The 19,337-nt window shown below is 24.1% G+C and overlaps 4 protein-coding genes across 4 annotated transcripts; 2 read left to right on the top strand and 2 right to left on the bottom strand. All coding sequences in view use genetic code 6, as the record gives it.

Annotated features, from left to right (window-relative positions):
• Nucleotides 1-360: 360 nt before the first annotated feature.
• TTHERM_00440580 (Ulp1 protease family, carboxy-terminal domain protein) lies at nt 361-1,605 on the top strand (the record flags this gene model as incomplete). Its single annotated transcript, XM_001017852.2, has 1 exon — nt 361-1,605. One exon carries the CDS (start codon nt 361-363, stop codon nt 1,603-1,605), a length of 1,245 nt encoding a protein of 414 aa, XP_001017852.2.
• Nucleotides 1,606-3,225: 1,620 nt separating this feature from the next.
• On the top strand, nt 3,226-5,970 carry TTHERM_00440590 (tyrosine phosphatase; the record flags this gene model as incomplete). Its single annotated transcript, XM_001017853.2, has 9 exons — nt 3,226-3,298; nt 3,444-3,517; nt 3,606-3,794; nt 3,982-4,089; nt 4,141-4,308; nt 4,459-4,623; nt 4,682-4,747; nt 4,809-4,946; nt 5,035-5,970. The coding sequence occupies 9 exons, from the start codon at nt 3,226-3,228 to the stop codon at nt 5,968-5,970; spliced, it is 1,917 nt and encodes a 638-aa protein (XP_001017853.2).
• Nucleotides 5,971-6,656: 686 nt separating this feature from the next.
• On the bottom strand, nt 6,657-12,582 carry TTHERM_00440600 (C2 domain protein; the record flags this gene model as incomplete). Its single annotated transcript, XM_001017854.2, has 20 exons — nt 6,657-6,788; nt 6,839-6,947; nt 7,003-7,064; nt 7,118-7,402; nt 7,480-7,965; nt 8,047-8,095; nt 8,167-8,552; nt 8,611-9,237; nt 9,294-9,634; nt 9,688-9,801; nt 9,865-9,958; nt 10,043-10,204; nt 10,262-10,537; nt 10,599-10,724; nt 10,783-11,013; nt 11,079-11,204; nt 11,406-11,476; nt 11,545-11,880; nt 12,073-12,325; nt 12,430-12,582. 20 exons carry the CDS (start codon nt 12,580-12,582, stop codon nt 6,657-6,659), a joined length of 4,419 nt encoding a protein of 1,472 aa, XP_001017854.2.
• A 543-nt stretch (nt 12,583-13,125) lies between these two features.
• TTHERM_00440610 (C2 domain protein) lies at nt 13,126-18,941 on the bottom strand (the record flags this gene model as incomplete). Its single annotated transcript, XM_001017855.2, has 19 exons — nt 13,126-13,272; nt 13,332-13,440; nt 13,577-13,926; nt 13,983-14,465; nt 14,509-14,557; nt 14,616-14,989; nt 15,046-15,645; nt 15,701-16,146; nt 16,194-16,310; nt 16,402-16,498; nt 16,558-16,725; nt 16,777-17,058; nt 17,127-17,255; nt 17,355-17,585; nt 17,634-17,759; nt 17,813-17,883; nt 18,086-18,427; nt 18,491-18,743; nt 18,807-18,941. The coding sequence occupies 19 exons, from the start codon at nt 18,939-18,941 to the stop codon at nt 13,126-13,128; spliced, it is 4,509 nt and encodes a 1,502-aa protein (XP_001017855.2).
• Nucleotides 18,942-19,337: the final 396 nt, after the last annotated feature.

Here is a 19,337-nt window from a genome sequence, read left to right as displayed (position 1 = left end):
ATTCATTTTTACATAAAAAAAACATAAAATCCACATATATAGCAACATTATATTAAAATTTTTCATTAAACTAGTATTAGAAATTTTTATTTTTTGTTTATGTTATTTTTTAAGCTTACTCTTTAAAATCTTTATTAAAATATTTAAAAATTATTTTAAAAATATTTGAATATTCTAAAAAGTAAGTAGAAAAACAAATTAATTAATTTATTTTTAATTAAACTCTATTTAAAGTAAATTCACTTGCTTTTTGAAAGTGATACTTCCAAATTATTAAAGCTGAAGGCAATTTTAAAAAAAGATTTAAGGAAAGTTAAAATTAGAATATAAAAAATTTAAATAGAAAATATACTAGATATAATGCAAAGTAATTTTGATTTTGAAGAAATGGATCCTGAAGAAACTGATTAGACATAAAAACAATAATAATAATATAAGATAATAAAAATAGATTTCAAATCTTATTTAAAGAAAAGCACTATAAAAACAACCCCTAAGCTACTAATTTATCAAAATTTAGATATTTATGATACTGATTACAATAGATTAGAGCCAGGCTACATGCTAAACGACAAAATTATTGATTTTTTTGTTGAGTTTTTGACATAATTAAAAAGATATAACAACCTAAAAAATAATATTTAAAATGAAACGAGTAAAATATTATGCAGTTATGCTTTTTCGAGCCTAGATTTATATAAATATAACAGCGATATTTTTGATTTAAAGTAGCCCCAAAAATATTTTAGGTTGAATAACGAAAAATCTATCCTTGAGTGCTTTGATAGAGTTTATTTGGTAGTGAATGAAGCTGATTTCCATTGGGTTTTGATAGAAATATATTTATAAGAAAATATCTATTAGCAAAATTATGAGATTTAGAATGAAAAAATACCAAATAAAATTCGATAAAAACAAATATGTGAAAGCATTTAGTCTTCTCTAAAAAATTCTACATCTTCAAATAATAAAAGTAAAAGTTAATCAAAAAATAAAAACTAATATAAACCTTCAAAGCGAGGTATTTTAGAATAGAATGGATAATTTTAGTCTTCTTTACAATAGAAAGTTTAAAATGAAATATAATAAGATAATATACAATATAATAATAGTAACTCCTAAAAATAACTATATGACTAATAGAGTCATTAATTAAGTTAACAAACTAGTGAATATATTAAAGAAAAGAGCACTGATCTATCATATGAGAAAAAAAGAAACTAGAGTATAAAAAAAATAGTTATGAAAGTTTATAATAGTTTAGGGTAGAGGTCTAATGTAGAAAACCAAACTGCTATTGTTTTACTAAAGAAATATTTTTTAAATGATTTTAAAGATTTGTATGGCTAATAATGCTTAGTAGAATTTAATATTCTTTCAGAAAAGGTTCCAACTTAATCAGGCGGTCCAGATTGTGGAGTTTTTTGCTGTAAATATTTATAAAAATTATACTATGAGGATAGCAAAGTATTTGATTATAGCTGCTTCACTCAAAGTAAAATGATAGAATATAGAAGATTTATTTAGCAATTAATGACAGATATTAAAAATTCAAATCAAGATTATAGCAAGGTGTACGACAAATATATAGATTTATAGATATGAGATGATTAACTTATCGATTGATCAATAATAGATTGATAATTAATCATTTAAGTATCTTTTTCTAGTAACTCCCAAAAAAAAATAATCAATGCATAACTGTATTAGAAGAAATACGTTATTCACTAATTTGTTTGTCGAAGAAAAATATTATTATAATAATATTCTTAAAATTTGTTAGAAGCAAAAAGTACTTTTTTTCAATTTACTCAAACTAATTTCAGTAAAACTAATAACTTATTTTTAAATCTTACAAATCAATTTGATGATGAAATTTGAAATATTTAATTAAATTGAATCGGTTCATTACGAATATTGATTGAATTTGAAGTAAATCTAATTTACTTTGCTTGAATTTCAATTTAGTTTTTGATAGGAATAATATAAATGTATTTTTTTGAAATACTTTTTATTTTTTATATGTTCCATTTTGATCATTTTTGTATTTTTAGAAAGTGCTGAGCAAATATAGTATAATTTATTTTTTAATTCAAATCAATTTTATCAAAAAAAGATTATTTTTAAAAAAAATCTATTAGTGAAGAGAAAATAAATAACAAGTATTTACTTAAATGTCTAAATTAATTTCTTGTAAACGCTATATCAATAATTAATATATCAATTTATATTTACAAAATTTAAAAAAAAGAATTAACATTCATGAATAATATATAGATTTTTTGTCTTATAATCACGTTTTATTTATTTACTACGCATTATCCAAGGTGATTAACTATCCAAAGAAATTTACCAAAATTTTAAGAAAATAAATCAAGATCTAATACTAAAAACGTCATTTATTACATTTTATCGCGTTATTACTATCAACTATTTCAATTATAATAACATTATTTAATAATATTTAAAATATATTTGCTGTTTATTTATTATAGTACTGTTAATTAAGTAATTTAACTTTAATTGACATAGTGCAATTAAAAATTATCTAATTAATTTTTGCAATTTAAAAATAACTCAAAAAATACTAAAAAATGGAATCAATCTAGTACATACTAGCCCTTAATATTATTTGAAATTAATATACTTAAATTACAAAGCAGCTAGATGAAATTTAATTAATTTTTTTATATTTGCAAATTTGTATCTGAAATCAAGTGATGTAAATTAAAATTTAATTTCAGCTTAATTTCTTTCAGGTTATCAATATCCACTACTTATCAAAAAGGCTTTACTTTATATATAGAGTTATAACTCGTTCTACCAAAAGTAAGAATAGATATTACTAAGATTTATATAATGAAATTTAAATATACAAGAATAATTATTGATTTATATACTTTGAATTTTGTTTAAATTTATTTTTTTTTACTTTCTATTAATGAGGTTTTTAATTCAAAAAGTCCACCTTTTTTCTTATTGTGAGTATCGTACTCCTTTTTAATTATTTTGTTAAACGTTGAATTTACTTAACGTGATAATCACTCATTCCCTAATCAAAAATACTAGCACCTCTAAAAATCGATTTCTTCTCAGTAATTATCAAATCAATCAAAGATTCAAAGAATATATGAAACCACTTAACAAGAAACTAATAATTAATTAATTTTTGAAACAAAAAATAGTAGTAAATAACCTGATTATTACTCTCACTTTAAATAGAAAATGCCTATCCAAATTCAATCAATCTCCACTTCAAATAAACAAAAAAAGGAAATTCTCATTCCTATTATTGAGGGTAATTTGTTAATTCTATAATACTGCTTAATTATTCCAAAGTATCAATCTCTTTGGCCATGATTAATAATCATTTTTCTTTTTGCTTTCTTTGAATCCTTAAGTTTGCTTAAAATTTTAACCTATTCATTACATAAATTATATAGACAGATTATACTGGATTTGCGGTAGTTAGCCTCCTAAAAGCTGCTAAGACTCTTTGTATTTCTGCGTAGATGAGGTAGATTATTCTTATTTACTTCAAAACTCTACCCAAATTTTTTTAGTTTACATTAGAATTATTAAGAAATTTACCTATATAAAAAAAGGAACTTGTGTATGAGCCTTTGAATAATGATTTTGGACCTTTTTGTATAGAAAATACACTATAATTTATATAGAGTGTTTAAGAACTTTTGAATAATCCTGAATATTCTTCCTCTAAATTATATCATTATACTACATCTGAAGATTCTGAAAAAAAAGTTAATTCAGCATTTTTAATTGGCGCTTACTAGGTAACTCCTTTATTTATACCAAAATTACTTAACACACATGATAAATAATTAAGATTATCAACGCATTTATTAATTTTGTTTTAAGCACAAAAATAGATTAAAAAATTTTATAAATTTATTCTTTTATCACAAATAAAACAAAAGCTAATTTATTATATGTTCTTTTAAACGAAATTTAACAAAATAGATACTTTGCTTAAACCGTTCTGCAGAAGAAGTTCATCAAAAATTCAAAAACACAGAATTTATCACATTTAGAGATTCCTCTGATATAAAAAATGATTACAAATGCACAGTAAACATTCAATCTCTATTTTTTTTAGTAATTTATTATCGTAATAAATAGCTTTTAGATTGCTTGAAAGGCTTGGAATATGCTCACAAGCTCAAATGGGTAGAAATCCAAAATTTTAATATTAAAGCATATCAAGCATTAAAAAAATTCGATATTACTGTTGTGATTCCTAATAAATTAATTGCCTTTTAAAACCCAGAATTATTCTCCCAATAAGAGGTATTCATTTATTCTAAAAGATATGCATATATATTAAATGATTGAATCATATATTTTTTCATTGATTTTATCATGATTTTATTCAAATTTAAATATAATTTTTACTAAAATAAATTTTGTAAACTCACTGATTTTTACTTTTAACCATAGACTCTCTGCGAACTTACAGTTGATTAATCCATAAATATTTTTAAATAAATGGGAGTAAAATTAGTAATCAGACTAAATAAATCATCATATTCACCTTAACTCTATGAGAGAAACGGAATAAAACATGTAGATCTCATCTTTCCTGATGGCACTTCTCCATCTGAAGTAAATAAAAATTATCTTAAAATGGCTAGTCTTTACTTACAATTTTCAATTAAAATAGGAAATAATGTATAAATTCTTATAGCTAGTAGAATCTGTTGATGGTATGGTTGCAGTTCACTGCAAAGTAAAATTTTAAACAAAATCATATCTTTGGTTCTAATAGATTTTTAATAATTTAATTAAAGGCTGGAAGAGGAAGAACAGGAACCTTAATTGGTTGCTACGCAATTAAGCATTATCATTTCCCAGCTAAAGACTTTATAGGATATATCCGCATTATGAGACCTGGAAGTATTCATGGACCTTAACAGCCTTTTTTAAATGTAATTATCAATCAACATTTATCAATTTATGCAGAATTATGATATAATTTACTATACTAACTAATTTTTAATTACATATAATAATTAGCATATATAAAAAACTTTAATCGAACAGTAAGGAAGTAATAGCTAAATTTGGGAAAGTGTAAGACATCTAGTCGAACCTTAAAACGAAAAAAAATATTTAATTCCTCGTAATAGCTTAATGTAAGAAGAAAATGCATTGAAGCAATAACCTAGACCTCGTAGTCGCGTAAAAAGCTTAATGATTTCAAAATAATCATCTTCGAATTCTAATCAATCTGATGAGTAGCTTACTCCTCTTAAAAATAACTCCTGCATCCATAAAGGCAGCACCTTAAATGAAGTAAGCACTGCCAGTAGCAGTAATAGCAGTAATGCTGTAGGAATTTATAGTAGTAATGAAAAAGAATACATCAAAAATTTTACATCTGCTACTGATAAATTTACGGTAACACCGTTCTAAACTCTTTACAAGGCTAGAACGAATAATCACAGACATGTTAGAAATATATCTAGTTATTACAATAAATTAGATCAGAGCTCAATAATTAATTCATCTACTTAAATTAATGAAATACCTTCCTTAAACAGTCTTTAAAATACTAGAAACTCGTAGTTGAGTGTTGACAATGCTAGAAATTACGGTAGACGCGTCTTACCATCTACTTCTAAGAATGGTAAAAGAATTGTTGTAGGAAGAAAGAAATATGAAGAAGATAAAAATTATTCTATGAATAGCTTCTATGGACTTGATAACGAAAGTAGTAGCTCATCCACCCTTATAGAATAAAAATAAAAAAAATAAAGAAATCTTTCACCAATATAAAATTCTAGTGATATAATATTCAATAATTTATGCAAACTTCATAACAATCAATAAACTAAAGCATAAGAAAGGCTAAATTAAACTGCTAATTTTAGTTAATTAAGCAAAAACTTAATCAGTCGTAAGACCTATATTATAAAATAATATAGCAAGCCTCTGCCACAAATAAATTGAATTAGTTTTCAATAAAAAATCAAGCTAATTTAAATAATTAAAAACTCTCTTCTCATATATTTACTTACTTAATCAAAGATTAATTAATTGCTTACTTACTTTATAATTAAAATAAATCTTATATACAAATTATAAAAATATTAAAATATTTATTCAATCTCTATCTATCTCTTATACTATTTACTGTTTTTATATTTCATTTCGTGTACCTTCTTTTTGAAATGCTAAATAAATAAATTAATTTGTATTACAATTTATAAATATATTAAATTCTTGACATTTACCACCTAAATATTTAAATACAAGAAATTTCAAAAATGATTTAATAGAATAAAATTTTTTTAAATTTCTATATTTTAATTTTTAATTTTTAAAAAACTATCTTAAAATAAAATAAATTTGGCTATATTTATTTTTTTTAAAGCTATTCTTAATTTAAAATACATTAATGCTTTATTTTAAATATTAAAAATTCAAAAAAGTAAATCAATTTTTATTGAATATCCATTTTTATATCGATTTTTACAAATAAAATATTTTAATTCACATTCATTCAATTTTCACAAATATTTTTCTACATAAAAAAACATCTTCATGAATTTAATCCTCAAAAATGGCTAGTTGAAGAATTTGATTCAAATAATAAAATTTTAAATACTTATTTTATTTATGATGCTATAAATTTATCATTCACTTAATTTATCTTCGATTGCTTGACCAATAATTGCAGGTAATGTCATTACAAAAATTAAGCAGCAAAGGACAGCACATAATAAAAAGCAAACTTTGGCTCTCATTTTAGGACCAACCATTTAACACTTTATTATAAATTTTAGTTAATTTTAAATATTTAGATGAATTAATTTACGAATATTGTGTAAGGATTCCAAGACCATTTAAATCTACCAGCAGGGGCAGGTAAATGAGGACTGTGATTTGGTTCACTTCTACCGTTTCCAACAGGATCATGATCAGCTCTATTTAAATATTTTTAATTGTACAAAATTTTTCATAAATAGTTTAGAATTTTACTCAGATTTAGGTACTAATTCAAATGAGATAACAATCTTTCCTTCCTGCTTGAATTACAACTTCTATATTAAAACATATATTTAGCTTTTAACATAATTATTAGGAATTTAATTACAAATGAGTCAGATTTTTTTATGTTGGTCATTGGGAATTCTATTTTATCATATTTTTTTTTAGAAATATTAACCATTTTTAATGTAGAATCAAGATCTTTATTTCCATACATTTTTATTCTTCTATCATTTTCAAAAGCAGCCATGGCTTCTTTTTAGAAATCAATCGAAACAGAACTAATGAAATCATCGGGACTGAAAATATCTTTATCGAATACTTAGAAATGAATAGCAGGATCCTTTGTTGGAAGAGTAATTGGGAACTTCATTCTCCAATTAAAGTTACCCTATTATTTATATAATCAAATAATTAATTTAATTTAAAATATTATTCCTATTGTTATAAAACAAATAATATAATTACTTCTCCGCTTTGAGCACGGAAATGAATATCAGTCTATTTAGACAAATTTCCTACTCTTGCAACAACAAAGAGATCACTTGTATCTTCTACATCTTATGCAGGAATATCAGAAACATTCCAAACAACAACTCTAAGTTCAAATTCTTATGTGGGCTTATTTTGGATGTGATACACAGTTTTAACTCTTTCATATTCAGTACCAGGTATAATTTCTAGCCAGAGTCTAAGTTCTCCTTTTTACATGCTGCTAGAATAGTGATAGAGAGGTCTAGTTTCAATAGGAGGATTTACTAATTTTCTCCATCTTTTGCTATAAAATCTATCTTCTAAATCAATAACAGTTTCACATAAGAAATCATCGGCAGAAAGCTCATCATAATCCCATAATTAGATTTTAAGAAGGGGATCTCCTGGAAGGCAGGTTTTAAATTCAAACATTTCGTAAAACTTAGGATTGCAATTGTCTTTAATAAATCTCTTTCTTGTCTATTAAAAAAGTTTTAATTTAATTCAATTGAACATATTTTATGAATAAATAAATTAAACAAAAAATAAAATCAATTTTACTGAAATCTTTTGATCTCCAAGTCTTACAATCAGATAAGGGTCACTCTCACTTTTAAATAAGATAATTTTTAGAATTTCATAATAATTTATAAGAAAAATAATGTAATTAATTATAAATACTCTAACTCATCTGCATTGGGAATATTAACTGCTTCTAAGACATATAAACGTACAAGGACATACTTTTCACTCATAAAGTCCTTATCTCTTTCTTCTTGTTTATCACTTTGAACTTAATCCATAAGCTTGGTGTCGTTGTGATTAACAACAGATATAATACCTTTAAACTTACCAGCCATGTTTGTATTGCCATGTGAAAGAACCATATCATTATACATATCGTTTTCATTAAATCTTCTGCATTAGCTGACTTCAATGACATCAAATACATTCTTTTCAATGAATATACTTTCTTCTAAGGGTGAATGAACAATGTATCTATAGTGTTTACGGATTTAATTGTTAGTTGCATAATTAACTACTTCTCCTTCTTTTACTAATCCAGTCTTTTTTAACAAATAAGATTAATAGTATTAAACTTTTTTATTAAAATCAATTATTTACTGATTCATTAGTTTCGCTTGGAAGAGGCTTATTAGTTTCTTTAATACGAATAGAGTTTAATTTGTTTATACGATTGTCATATGAAAGAGCATAATAACAATCTGGATCTGGAGGATTAATTTCAACTATTTCGGCGCTTTCCTTGTCGAATGTATAATGAGCCCAAAAAATAGTATAATCCTTAACAATTTAACCTTCCTTATTAATAATTTTTTTAGTTTCATCATAAATTTAGTAAGGGTCAATCTTCAAAATATGCTCATCTTACTATGATTCTGCTTATTTTAAATTATCAATTTCAATAACAGCTTAGTGTTCTTCTTCGTGTTGTTCTTCATGTTATTCTTTAACTTCTTAGAGTAAGCCTTCCTTCAAGGTATTTGCTTTATCATCAATTGTAATGTCTTATTTACTATTTTTGCTATCAAGTTAGGTTGATTCTGGTTTAGATTTTAAAGCCATAGATAGTTATAAAGAAGAGGAAGTATCTCCTTAGAAAGTAGTAGTTTTTTTATATTTTTGAGCTTATCTTTCTTTTGTTTTTTAAACAAATTCTCTTAAATTGATAGAAAACTATCCAACAATAGGTTAAATCAGTCCAAAAAGAATTTTATCATAGACTGTGCACTTTTTATTTGTTTAAAATAAAATTAAAATTTTATTCATTAATTTTAAAGAAATACACTTAATGATGGCATAAGAATAAGATCTTCTGGTAAAAGACAATCAAATTTAATAATAGTAGAAATAGTAGGGTTTGCTCCAAATCCTTTAGGTTCAGTAAAGAGGTTTTTAGAAGCGTTCTTGGACTCGCCAATTCCTTTCAAACTGTTAATATCAAATTTTATGTAAGGACGACGAACAGGCATAGGGCCGTAGGATTTTAAGTTTCTCAAACCAAGAATTTTAACTTAAATTCTGTATTTTTCAAGCTTAGGTCTTAAATCATAAATTTATGGTTTAGATGTAACGGTATCGTCGAAAAACATTGAAACTAGTGCCCTTCCGCATTAACTGTTTCTATCTTTAATTATTTTAAATTATTCTATATAAAATCATCTTAAAATTATTATTTACTGAATTTAAGATCAACCCATTTAGGAGAAATAGTATCCTTTGCAGTTTTTCCAATGTAACCTTATTTGATACCTTCTTAGATATCTATTAATGCAGATCCTAGGAAATCATTTGCTAAATTTGAAATATATTTATAAATAAATAAATATTAAGTAAACAATAATTTTTTTATTTTACAAACTGTATCTTCATCGAAAAATCTAATCAGAACAGGAGGAGGATTAAATTCATTATATTAATTAACTTGAATCTACTAACTCTTGTACCAAATCTTGTTTTAATATACAATAAATATAAGAAAAAACTCAAGCAGATTATATATATATATGTTAAAAAATATTTTATAAATAAATACTGGGTTGTTTGTATCTTTTTTGGTTGGGAATTTAATTGTACTTCCATAAAAGTGAACTTCACAAAATGGATCAGAAGTACCATTTGTATCTCCTGGAATTAAGTCTTAGCATTAAAATAAGTTAAAATGTAACATAGTTTGCTTTGGTTTAATTTTCTTAGCCTTTTTTATATTAAAATATTTAATTATATAAAATAAAATAAAAATATTTATTTTTACTTGTTCAAGAAGAGGATTTGGTTTGTTAGTGCATCCTTCAATTTCAATCACTATAGTAGCATTAATTATACCTGCTTCATCTGCTCTTATTTTAGTCATAGATTTATCTGGAACCATGAAATAATTTTTAGGATTCATATCTTATGCTATCATGAATTTTTTTGCTTTTTCTCTGACATATGAAACGCATTTTCCATCACTATCTGTCAAGTATATAAAAACATCAGGAAGAGTATCACTACTTCTGTATGGTAACGTACAATCAAGTTTCACTCTCTTTATAATTAATTGGAAAGTTTAATTTATTTTGAATTCAAATAATTTTATTTTTATTTACTTCGTTCCATTCTATCAGATTGTTTTTAGCTTCAATTTTCTTTGTCGCTACTAATTAATCAGCCCATCTTACTGTTAGAGAGTATTTTTTATTATCTGGTAGGTCTATTCCATAAAAAGCATCAACCTTAATTTAATTAAAAGTGTTACTTAATAAACTTATATTACGATATTAAATAAATTACTGTTATTCCATAGGTCATATCATCATTGACTTTGTAGGTATCAACATCTTGCTTGCTTAAGGGCTTCATAGCACACTATGGTTCTTCGGCATCTTAGTAGCTAATAGCACAAAGAATTCTTCCTGACCAGTAAGTACCTAAATCGGGATTATTATTCATGATATTCATTTCATCTTTGTAAGCACAGTCATATGGACTACCATATATATTGCACCAAAAAGGATCTTCAAGCTTACAAATATTATATATTGAATATTAATGAGAATCAATAAAAAAAGAACGATAAAAAATTTTACTTCACCATCTATAATTTGTTTGAGATTGAAATTACAGCATCCTACTAATTCATCATCAGAACCTCTATCGTAATCCCAAAGTTTTAAAGTTAAGTTTCTATTGACAGTAGGCTAAAATAGAGGAACCTTTTTATAATTAATATATTTATTTTGAAAACTGTAAACTCATAATTTAAATTAATTAGTAAAATATCTTTTTCTTTAATCAGTAATAATTATTTATTAAAAATTTCAATTTATTAAATCGAACTAAGGTTCTGAAAAAAATTTTAAGAAAAGTAAATATAGTAATTGTTTATAAAAAAATAAATTCAAAATTTTATATACCCACATTTCCTTATACCAAGTAGGATTTTTATTATCCATAACTGTATCAGATTTCAAAGAAAATCCACCACCTATTTATTTTGAATTTGTTATTATGCTTTAATAAATTAATTTAGGCTTAAAATTAAAATAAATTTACATTCTAAAACTACGTAAGCATCAATAGAGTAAAAAGTATCCATTTTTTTTAATGCTTCAGCTTTAAATAGCTTGAAAACTATTTGACCTGGCTTTTACTAGAGTTAAGGAGGGAGCATAACTTGATTTTCTGATTTCTCAGATTTATTTGCTTTTCTAGGGGGTTCTTCCTGTAATAAGACTTATTTCTCTCCAGCTCTTAAAACGCTTACACTTAACTTGATATATCCCATAATTTTGGAGTAATTTTTTTTGATATTTGTCAAAGCAAGCCATTTATATAATAAGCAGTGGTCTTTTTCAAAATATACTGAAGCCAAATCCATTTCATAATTACCTTTAAGTAAGATATAAAAAACAATATATATATATATATATATATATATTATAATACTAATTTAATTAGTAAAAAACGTTTATTTTTAAATAAAGATTAATCAACTCAATTTTACAAAACTGCATATGTTTTTGTAAGCAAAACCAAGTTAGTTAATGCAAAAGATATTAAAATGAAGATATTATTTATTACCAACTAAACAATTTTTGGTCACACTATTATAATCTATCACTTCAATCAAAAGCTTTCCATTTTTAATTTCTTCTTTATTTGCAACATTTTTTTCAATGTATAAATGCTCTCCCCAAAATTTATCATTAGGTCCTACTCTTTTCTTCACTCCTGTGTATTATTTTTTACCGAGCGACTAAATGCATACCATAGGATCTACTAATTCAGTATCATTATCAGGGTGAGTTAAACATCTTGTTCTTTCTACATAAACCTATTAAATTTATTATTTATTATTGAATTTCAATTATTTATTTCATCATAAGTGTTGATTTAAATTAATTTTGATTGTAATAAATTAAATGATATTCAAATCACATGAATGGAGTATTCGCCTGGTTTCAACTCAGAAAAGTTAAGAAGACTCTCTGTGTCGATACCTGAACTCTAAGCTTTTGCAGCATCAGCAGCTGGGTCAATTTTAGGAGGTTCAACTTTTTAATCTTTTTGAGGTTCTGGAGCTTTTGACATTTATATTGTTTGTTCAAGAAATTAAAGTAAACTATTTATATCTTATATATTAATTACAGCACTATTTTATTTATTACTTATTTTCTTCGACTTGTTTTTGTTTTGATAATTGTCAAATTATCTATCAATTAAATTCTAAAGTATCTTCAATACTATTCATAAATGATCAATTTTATTTATTAGAAATTAGCATATTGGTATCACTTTTATCTAGTAACTAAAACTTAATCCGTTTTTGTTTTTGAGCAACTACTTCTAAAATTAATGAAATTAACAAATTTATAATTGACATAAAAATGTATTCAAAAGTAATATAATAAAAAATTAGATTCAAACTTAGATGTATTCTTTGTAATTTATTTTATTTGGTGTGTTTTTTATATTTTAAAATTATCAACTTTGTATGAAATTATTTTTTAGAGTTTTTAATTTTTTTTTAAAGTTTTTAAAATTAACATTTTATTACAAAATAAAGTTATTAATTATATAAATAAATAAACAAAGAGTTATATCATTTTTTGTTGGTTTTTTAGTAAATTAATTTCAGCTTTTACCTGTTCCCATATACTTAGATGTTCCAAAATAACTTCCTATGTATGCAGGGATAGTTAAAATGATAATTTCTAATATAAAGAAAAGAATTACTAGGTAAATTATTTTTTTTCTCCACATAGGTGCAAATGTTTGAATCTATTAAAAAATAAATTATTTTATTGTTAAATTTTATTTATTATTTTTGGTAATAATACATATAATTTAATAGGATTCCATGACCACAGTATTCTTCCTTAAGGTTCTGGGCAAAAAGGACTATGATTAGGCTCACTTCTACCTATTCCAACATGTTATTCAATTGCTCTAAATTTTTAAATAAATCAGTTAAAATCTTAAAAATTTTTATCAAACTAATAATAAAAAAATAACTAATTTCTTAAATTAGTTTAATATTTATAAATAATTTAAATCTATCCTTAAACATAAAATATAAATTTACATTTTTTTAGGAACAATTTCAAATGTTCCTAAGAGATAAGGCTTTTTGGAGGTCACCTTGTGAGAAACTTAATCATTATCTACAGTCATTGGAATTTCAAATTTTTCTTTTGAGTTTTCTTAATTGTAGAACAAACTAAATACATTTTATTCATAGAATTATTGTTCACCATACTTCTTCACCCTCTCATCATTTTCAAAAGCTCTCTTAGCCTCTTTAGTAAAATCTAAAACTCCAGAACAAATATATCCATCTAAAGAAAAGATATCTTCATCGAGAGCTTAGAATGTAATGGTTGTGTTTTTACTTGGTAAAGTTATAGGAAATTTAAATCTCCAATTAAAACTAGCCTGTATTTATCATTTATTTGAATTCAATAAACATTTTTAATTAAATTAATTCATACATTTTGTTATGATTTTTTGTGAACATCCGTGATTTAAATTTATTATCCGAAAATTGCTCTTATAAATAAATCAGTCGATTTTTTATCTTCAATTTAAGGAATATTGTGAGCACTCCAAATAACACATCTCAATTCAAATTCTTCAGATGGCTTAGGTGTTATGTGATATATAGTTCCTATCCTACTAATATCCGTTTCTGGTATAATTTCTAGCCATAATTTTATTTAGCCTTTAGGAATAGAACTAGCTGGATGGTAGAGAGGTCTAATTTCAATAGGAGGATTCTTAATTTTTCTCCATCTATTACTGTAGAATCTTTCTTCAAGATCAATTACAGTCTCACACATAAAATCATCTGCATTAAATTTATCATAATCCATCAACTAAATTTTTAATATAGGATTTCCTGGAAGGGTGCTTTTAAACTAAAACATCTCATAAAACTAAGGATTCGCATCTTCTTATTTATATCTTTTTTTATTCTTGAAAAAATATAAGAAATAACAAAACACCATTTAAATCTACCTCTTGCATTTAATCACCTAATTTTACTACAAGATAAGGATCACAATATCTATTAAATAATCATTTAAGTTTAATTAATAAATTTATTAAATTTAAAAAAATCAAACCCAATAACATCGGTTTTTGGTAGATTCTCTGCCTCAAGTATGTATACTCTCACTAAAACATTTTTTTGAGTTAAGAAATCCTTTTCAACTAATTCTTATTTTTTTTAATAGGCTGATGCAATTTTATCGAGATCAGATAACTTTGTAACATTAATAATGCCTTTAAAAGTACCTGCTTTAATTAAATTTTATTCTAAGAGGTCTGCATCTGTGTATAAATCACTTTCTGAAAATCTTTTTTAATATATAATATCGATGTCATCAATGATCTTCTAATCCCCATCTTATCTAACAAAACGAGTATCTTCTAATTTATCGTTAACAAAATACCTGTAGTGTTTTCTTATTCCTTTGTAGTATGCAAATTTATATGCCTTTTTAATCAAAAAATTTATTTAACTAAATTTAACTAATTTAAATAAAAAAATACTGAGGTATTGTCAAGATTATATTGTTCAATTTGTATTTCACTATCCTCTTCTTCTTCATTTTAGAGACCACTTTCTTTTTTCTTTGTGTTTTTTATATATTACTATTTTGAATATATCCCATCATATGATAAAGGCATGTAGTATTCTTTGCTTGGTATAGGTGAAATTTCTTTTATTTAATTATCTTTATCTTTGATAGCTTTATAACGTGCCCAAAATATAGTAAAATCAGTGTTTATTTTCTATTTTTGGCTTCTGGGATTTATTTTTTGCAAAATTTCTTCTGAATAAACAACCTCCTGAATAAAGTTCTATTTTAGCTTCATTGTAGGTTAATATCTATATTCTCGAAGTTTCTTGTTTGTGCTTTCTATTAAATCTTCTTTTACTACTCTCGCCTCTTGCTTACCAGTCACATCTGTAATTTCAATTTTTATGCTTGATTCTTATTTTGACATTTCTTCTAAAAATCTTTATGATTTCTCAATTCTTTTCTGAAGTAATTTTTTATTTTTTTCTATATATTGTTGCAAATCAATAGTGAATTATCCTATTAATGGTTAATACAAACCATAAAATATTTTATCATGAACTGTACACTAATTTATTTTGTATGTAAATTTAAATAACGATTTTCTGATTAAATAAAATTACACTTAAAGTTGGCACAAGAGAACTATTTTTTGGTAACTCTTAGTGAAAAACTATAATTTAATTGATGTTAGGATTCTCGCCGACAGAATGAGATTCTATAATATATTCTTCTTACTCAATATAGCTGTGTTAAGCTTTTATCTATGTTTATGAAGTCTAAGATTTTATAATAGGATTGTTAAAAATAGGCGCTTTTGTTTATTATTTAGGTGCTGGCATATTCATTAGGTACTTTTAAACTTATGTTAAATGATTTCTATTTATTTTAATAAAAGGCTTCTTTACAGGCATCAAACCACTAGATTTAAGATTTCTCAAACCAAATATTTTTATTGAAATTTCATATGTTTCAAGTTCAGGCATAATCCTTAATTGAGTAAGTGGAGATCTATCATCATCTATAACATTGAACGATATCAATACTTTACCAGAAACTGTATTTTTATCTTAAATATTTACTTTAAAAAATTGTTTTATATTAAATTGAGGTTACTGAAATAAAGGTCTAGCCATTTTGGCTCAGCAGGTTCTTTTGAAAAGCTTATATATTTTTCTTTAACTCCTTCATTTATATCAATAATAGTATTCCCTAGAAAATTTTCTCCTAAACCTTTAAAAATTAACAAATAATAATTTTGTTATTTTTATAGAATTTTTTTGATAAAACTCTAAATGGAATAAATTTTAAAAAAGAACTTTACCATATTCACTTTAATCAAACACTCTAATTATGATAGGTGGTTGCTCTTAAGACTCATAAAAATATGGAACATTAATCTCCATAGATCGATACCAAACCTTTTAAAACAATTAATTCAAATTACTCTATAAGGTATGTTAAATATTTTTATATTTACAGGACTTTATGTATTTAATCTGACTGGGTAATGTGCAGTTATACCCATAAAGCTTACCCTAAGAAGAGGGTTGCAATTACCAAAATCACTTGATGGAATTAAATTTTAGCATTAATATAAATTACATATCAGCCTTTTTGATCCTAGTTTACTCATTTACAAATCTTCCTAATAGTTAAAATATATTAAAAATGTATTTTTTAATATTAAGTTACATACAGGATTAGCGACAAAAGGATTAGGAGGAATATGATATTCAGTCTAAGCAACTTTACAGTGAACTTTTAAAATTCCTGCTTAGTCTTGTCTAAGATTAGATACAGCTCTGTCAGGATTAAAATATACATACTTCTACTTTCTTTCTTAATTCAAGTAAAATTAATATGGTTTTCTCCAGTATGCTATGTGCTCCTCTTCTTTATTTGTTAGATAAATAAATATATCAGGGATGTTGTGCTAGAATTCTGTGATTGGAAATTCTACATCCTTCAAAATTAATCTCTATTAATTATATATGATATTTTTATTAAAAATAATTGAATAAATCAAGTAAAATATTAATTAATTACTTCATTCCAATTTATCATACAATTATAAGCAAAATCATATTTAGATTCAGCTTAAGCATGTCCCCATTTTACTGTAATTTTAAATTTTCCATTGTTATATGGAAGATCGATTCCAAAGAAAACATCTAACTTTAAGATTAAAATATTTGTTAGAATTGACAAATTAAATAATAAATTAATTATTTTAAAATCTTCTAAAATAAAAAATTTTTGTTTGTTTTAAATTACCACTAGAGAAAGCTTTTCAACCTAAACCACTTAATACATTCTGCGATATAAAGGGTCCATTTATTCTTCTTTTATTATAGGATTTTTAGATTTTTCAGAATCTAAAGCAATCATCAAGCTTCCACACCAATTAGAAGCAATGTTAGGATGATTATCCATGGCACTCATTTCTTCTTTATTGTTAACTTTCTCTTAGCTGCCATAAAGATTAGTCCAAAATGCATTTTTATACTAAATTAATTTATTAATTTGATTATTTAATTAAAATATTATACTTACTTTTCCTTCAATTATATCATTTATTTTAAATCTGCAAGTACTAACTAATTCATCTGTAGTTCCTCTATCATAATCAAACACTCTTAAATAGAAATATTAACTGAGAGTTGGCATATAAAAAGGTAGCTAATAATTTTAAAAATTTGTTATTGTTAAATGTTTACTAATTAAAAATTTACTTAAATATCTAAAAACCATTCAGGATTCTTATTGTTATCAATCCATTTTGTTTTATATTCTATGCCTCCATCTAATTGATAATTAAAACATATTTAATATAAATAAAAACCTAAATTTTAATTTAATGAAAATTAATTTCTATTTTTAGCTTGAGCTTTTTGCAGTTAAAATATAACCATCGTTTTAACAAACAAATAAACTCTAAAATTTCATATTCTTTGCTTTTATAAAATGCGTAATTAAAAAAGCAATTTGCTAAGTTTAAGACTTACATTCAAAAACAATGTATGGATCAATGTGACCAATTATATCCATTTTTTTTAAGTTAAGAGCTCTATATAATTTAACCTTTATGATATGCGACTCCTGTTATACTGAAGGAGAAAATAATACTTTCAAAATATTTTATTTTGTTCGCTATTTCTCTTCTTGATCAGTTTCTTCCTTCAAATAAATCTGATTTTTATCATCTTGGTGTATTAATTTTGCACTAATTTTTATAAACCCTCTAATTTTAGAAAAGTCTTAATCTACATTTGTTATTCCTATCCATTTATGTTCTAGTAAATGATCTTTTTCAAGATATATTTAGGTTAAATCTAGTTAGTATTTTCCTTTTCAATATGATTATATAAATAGACAATTTTAAACCTTGCAGATTATTAATTCTAATTTACCAATTATCTCATCTTATAGTAAGCTATGGTGATTTTTTATCAAAAAAGTGATAAAGCCATTGTTTATCTCTTCTTTTGATTTCACAAAATGTTCTATAAAAATATGATCTCCCCATACCTAATCTTCATTTCCAACTTTCTTTTTTATCTAAGAGTATTTCTTTTTACCAAACGCTTAAATTTCTATTATAGGATCAATAGTATGATTCTTAACCGAAGAGTTAACTAGCCCTCTTGTTTTTTGTATTAGTACCTATATGTACAGTAAAAGTAAAAAATACCTGTGATATTTATTAGTTTTACTATATTATTTTACGTGAAGGTTATATTCTCCTGTTTTAATTGCCTAAAAATCTAAAATTTCTTGATCCTATTCAGAGTTATTACCCTTGTTAGAATTCTTTTCTTCTTCTTTTTTTTTATCTTTATCTGAAAAACCAAATAATTTCATTTATACGCTTTTTTTGCTAAAAATTAATTATTGATAAATTGTAATATATTAAATTCACAAATTTAATTAGATTTTATAAGATTAAAATAATCCTTCCTTCTTAAAACTAGTGAATCAGTCAGTGTTACATAAAAATAAATGATTAAGTGATAGATGTTTACCTTTACTCCAAAATTAATTATCTATTTTTTTATTAATCATAATTAAAAAGTTATTAAAGCTAAATAATCTTAATTAATTTTCATAAAATTATAAATCATACAATTAAGAATTAGTCGATTGGATAAGATAATTTTCCAAAAATAAAAACAAAGTTACACACAATAATTTATTATTGATAGAATTTTAAAGTTATTTATTGGTGAATATTGCATACAAGTTTGAGTAATAAAAATC

Source organism: Tetrahymena thermophila (genome assembly GCF_000189635.1).
Source record: "Tetrahymena thermophila SB210 genomic scaffold scf_8254607, whole genome shotgun sequence".
NCBI classification, from domain to species: domain Eukaryota; phylum Ciliophora; class Oligohymenophorea; order Hymenostomatida; family Tetrahymenidae; genus Tetrahymena; species Tetrahymena thermophila.
The sequence above is the reverse complement of the archived record's forward strand: the minus strand, read 5'-3'. Positions and strand labels throughout refer to the sequence as shown.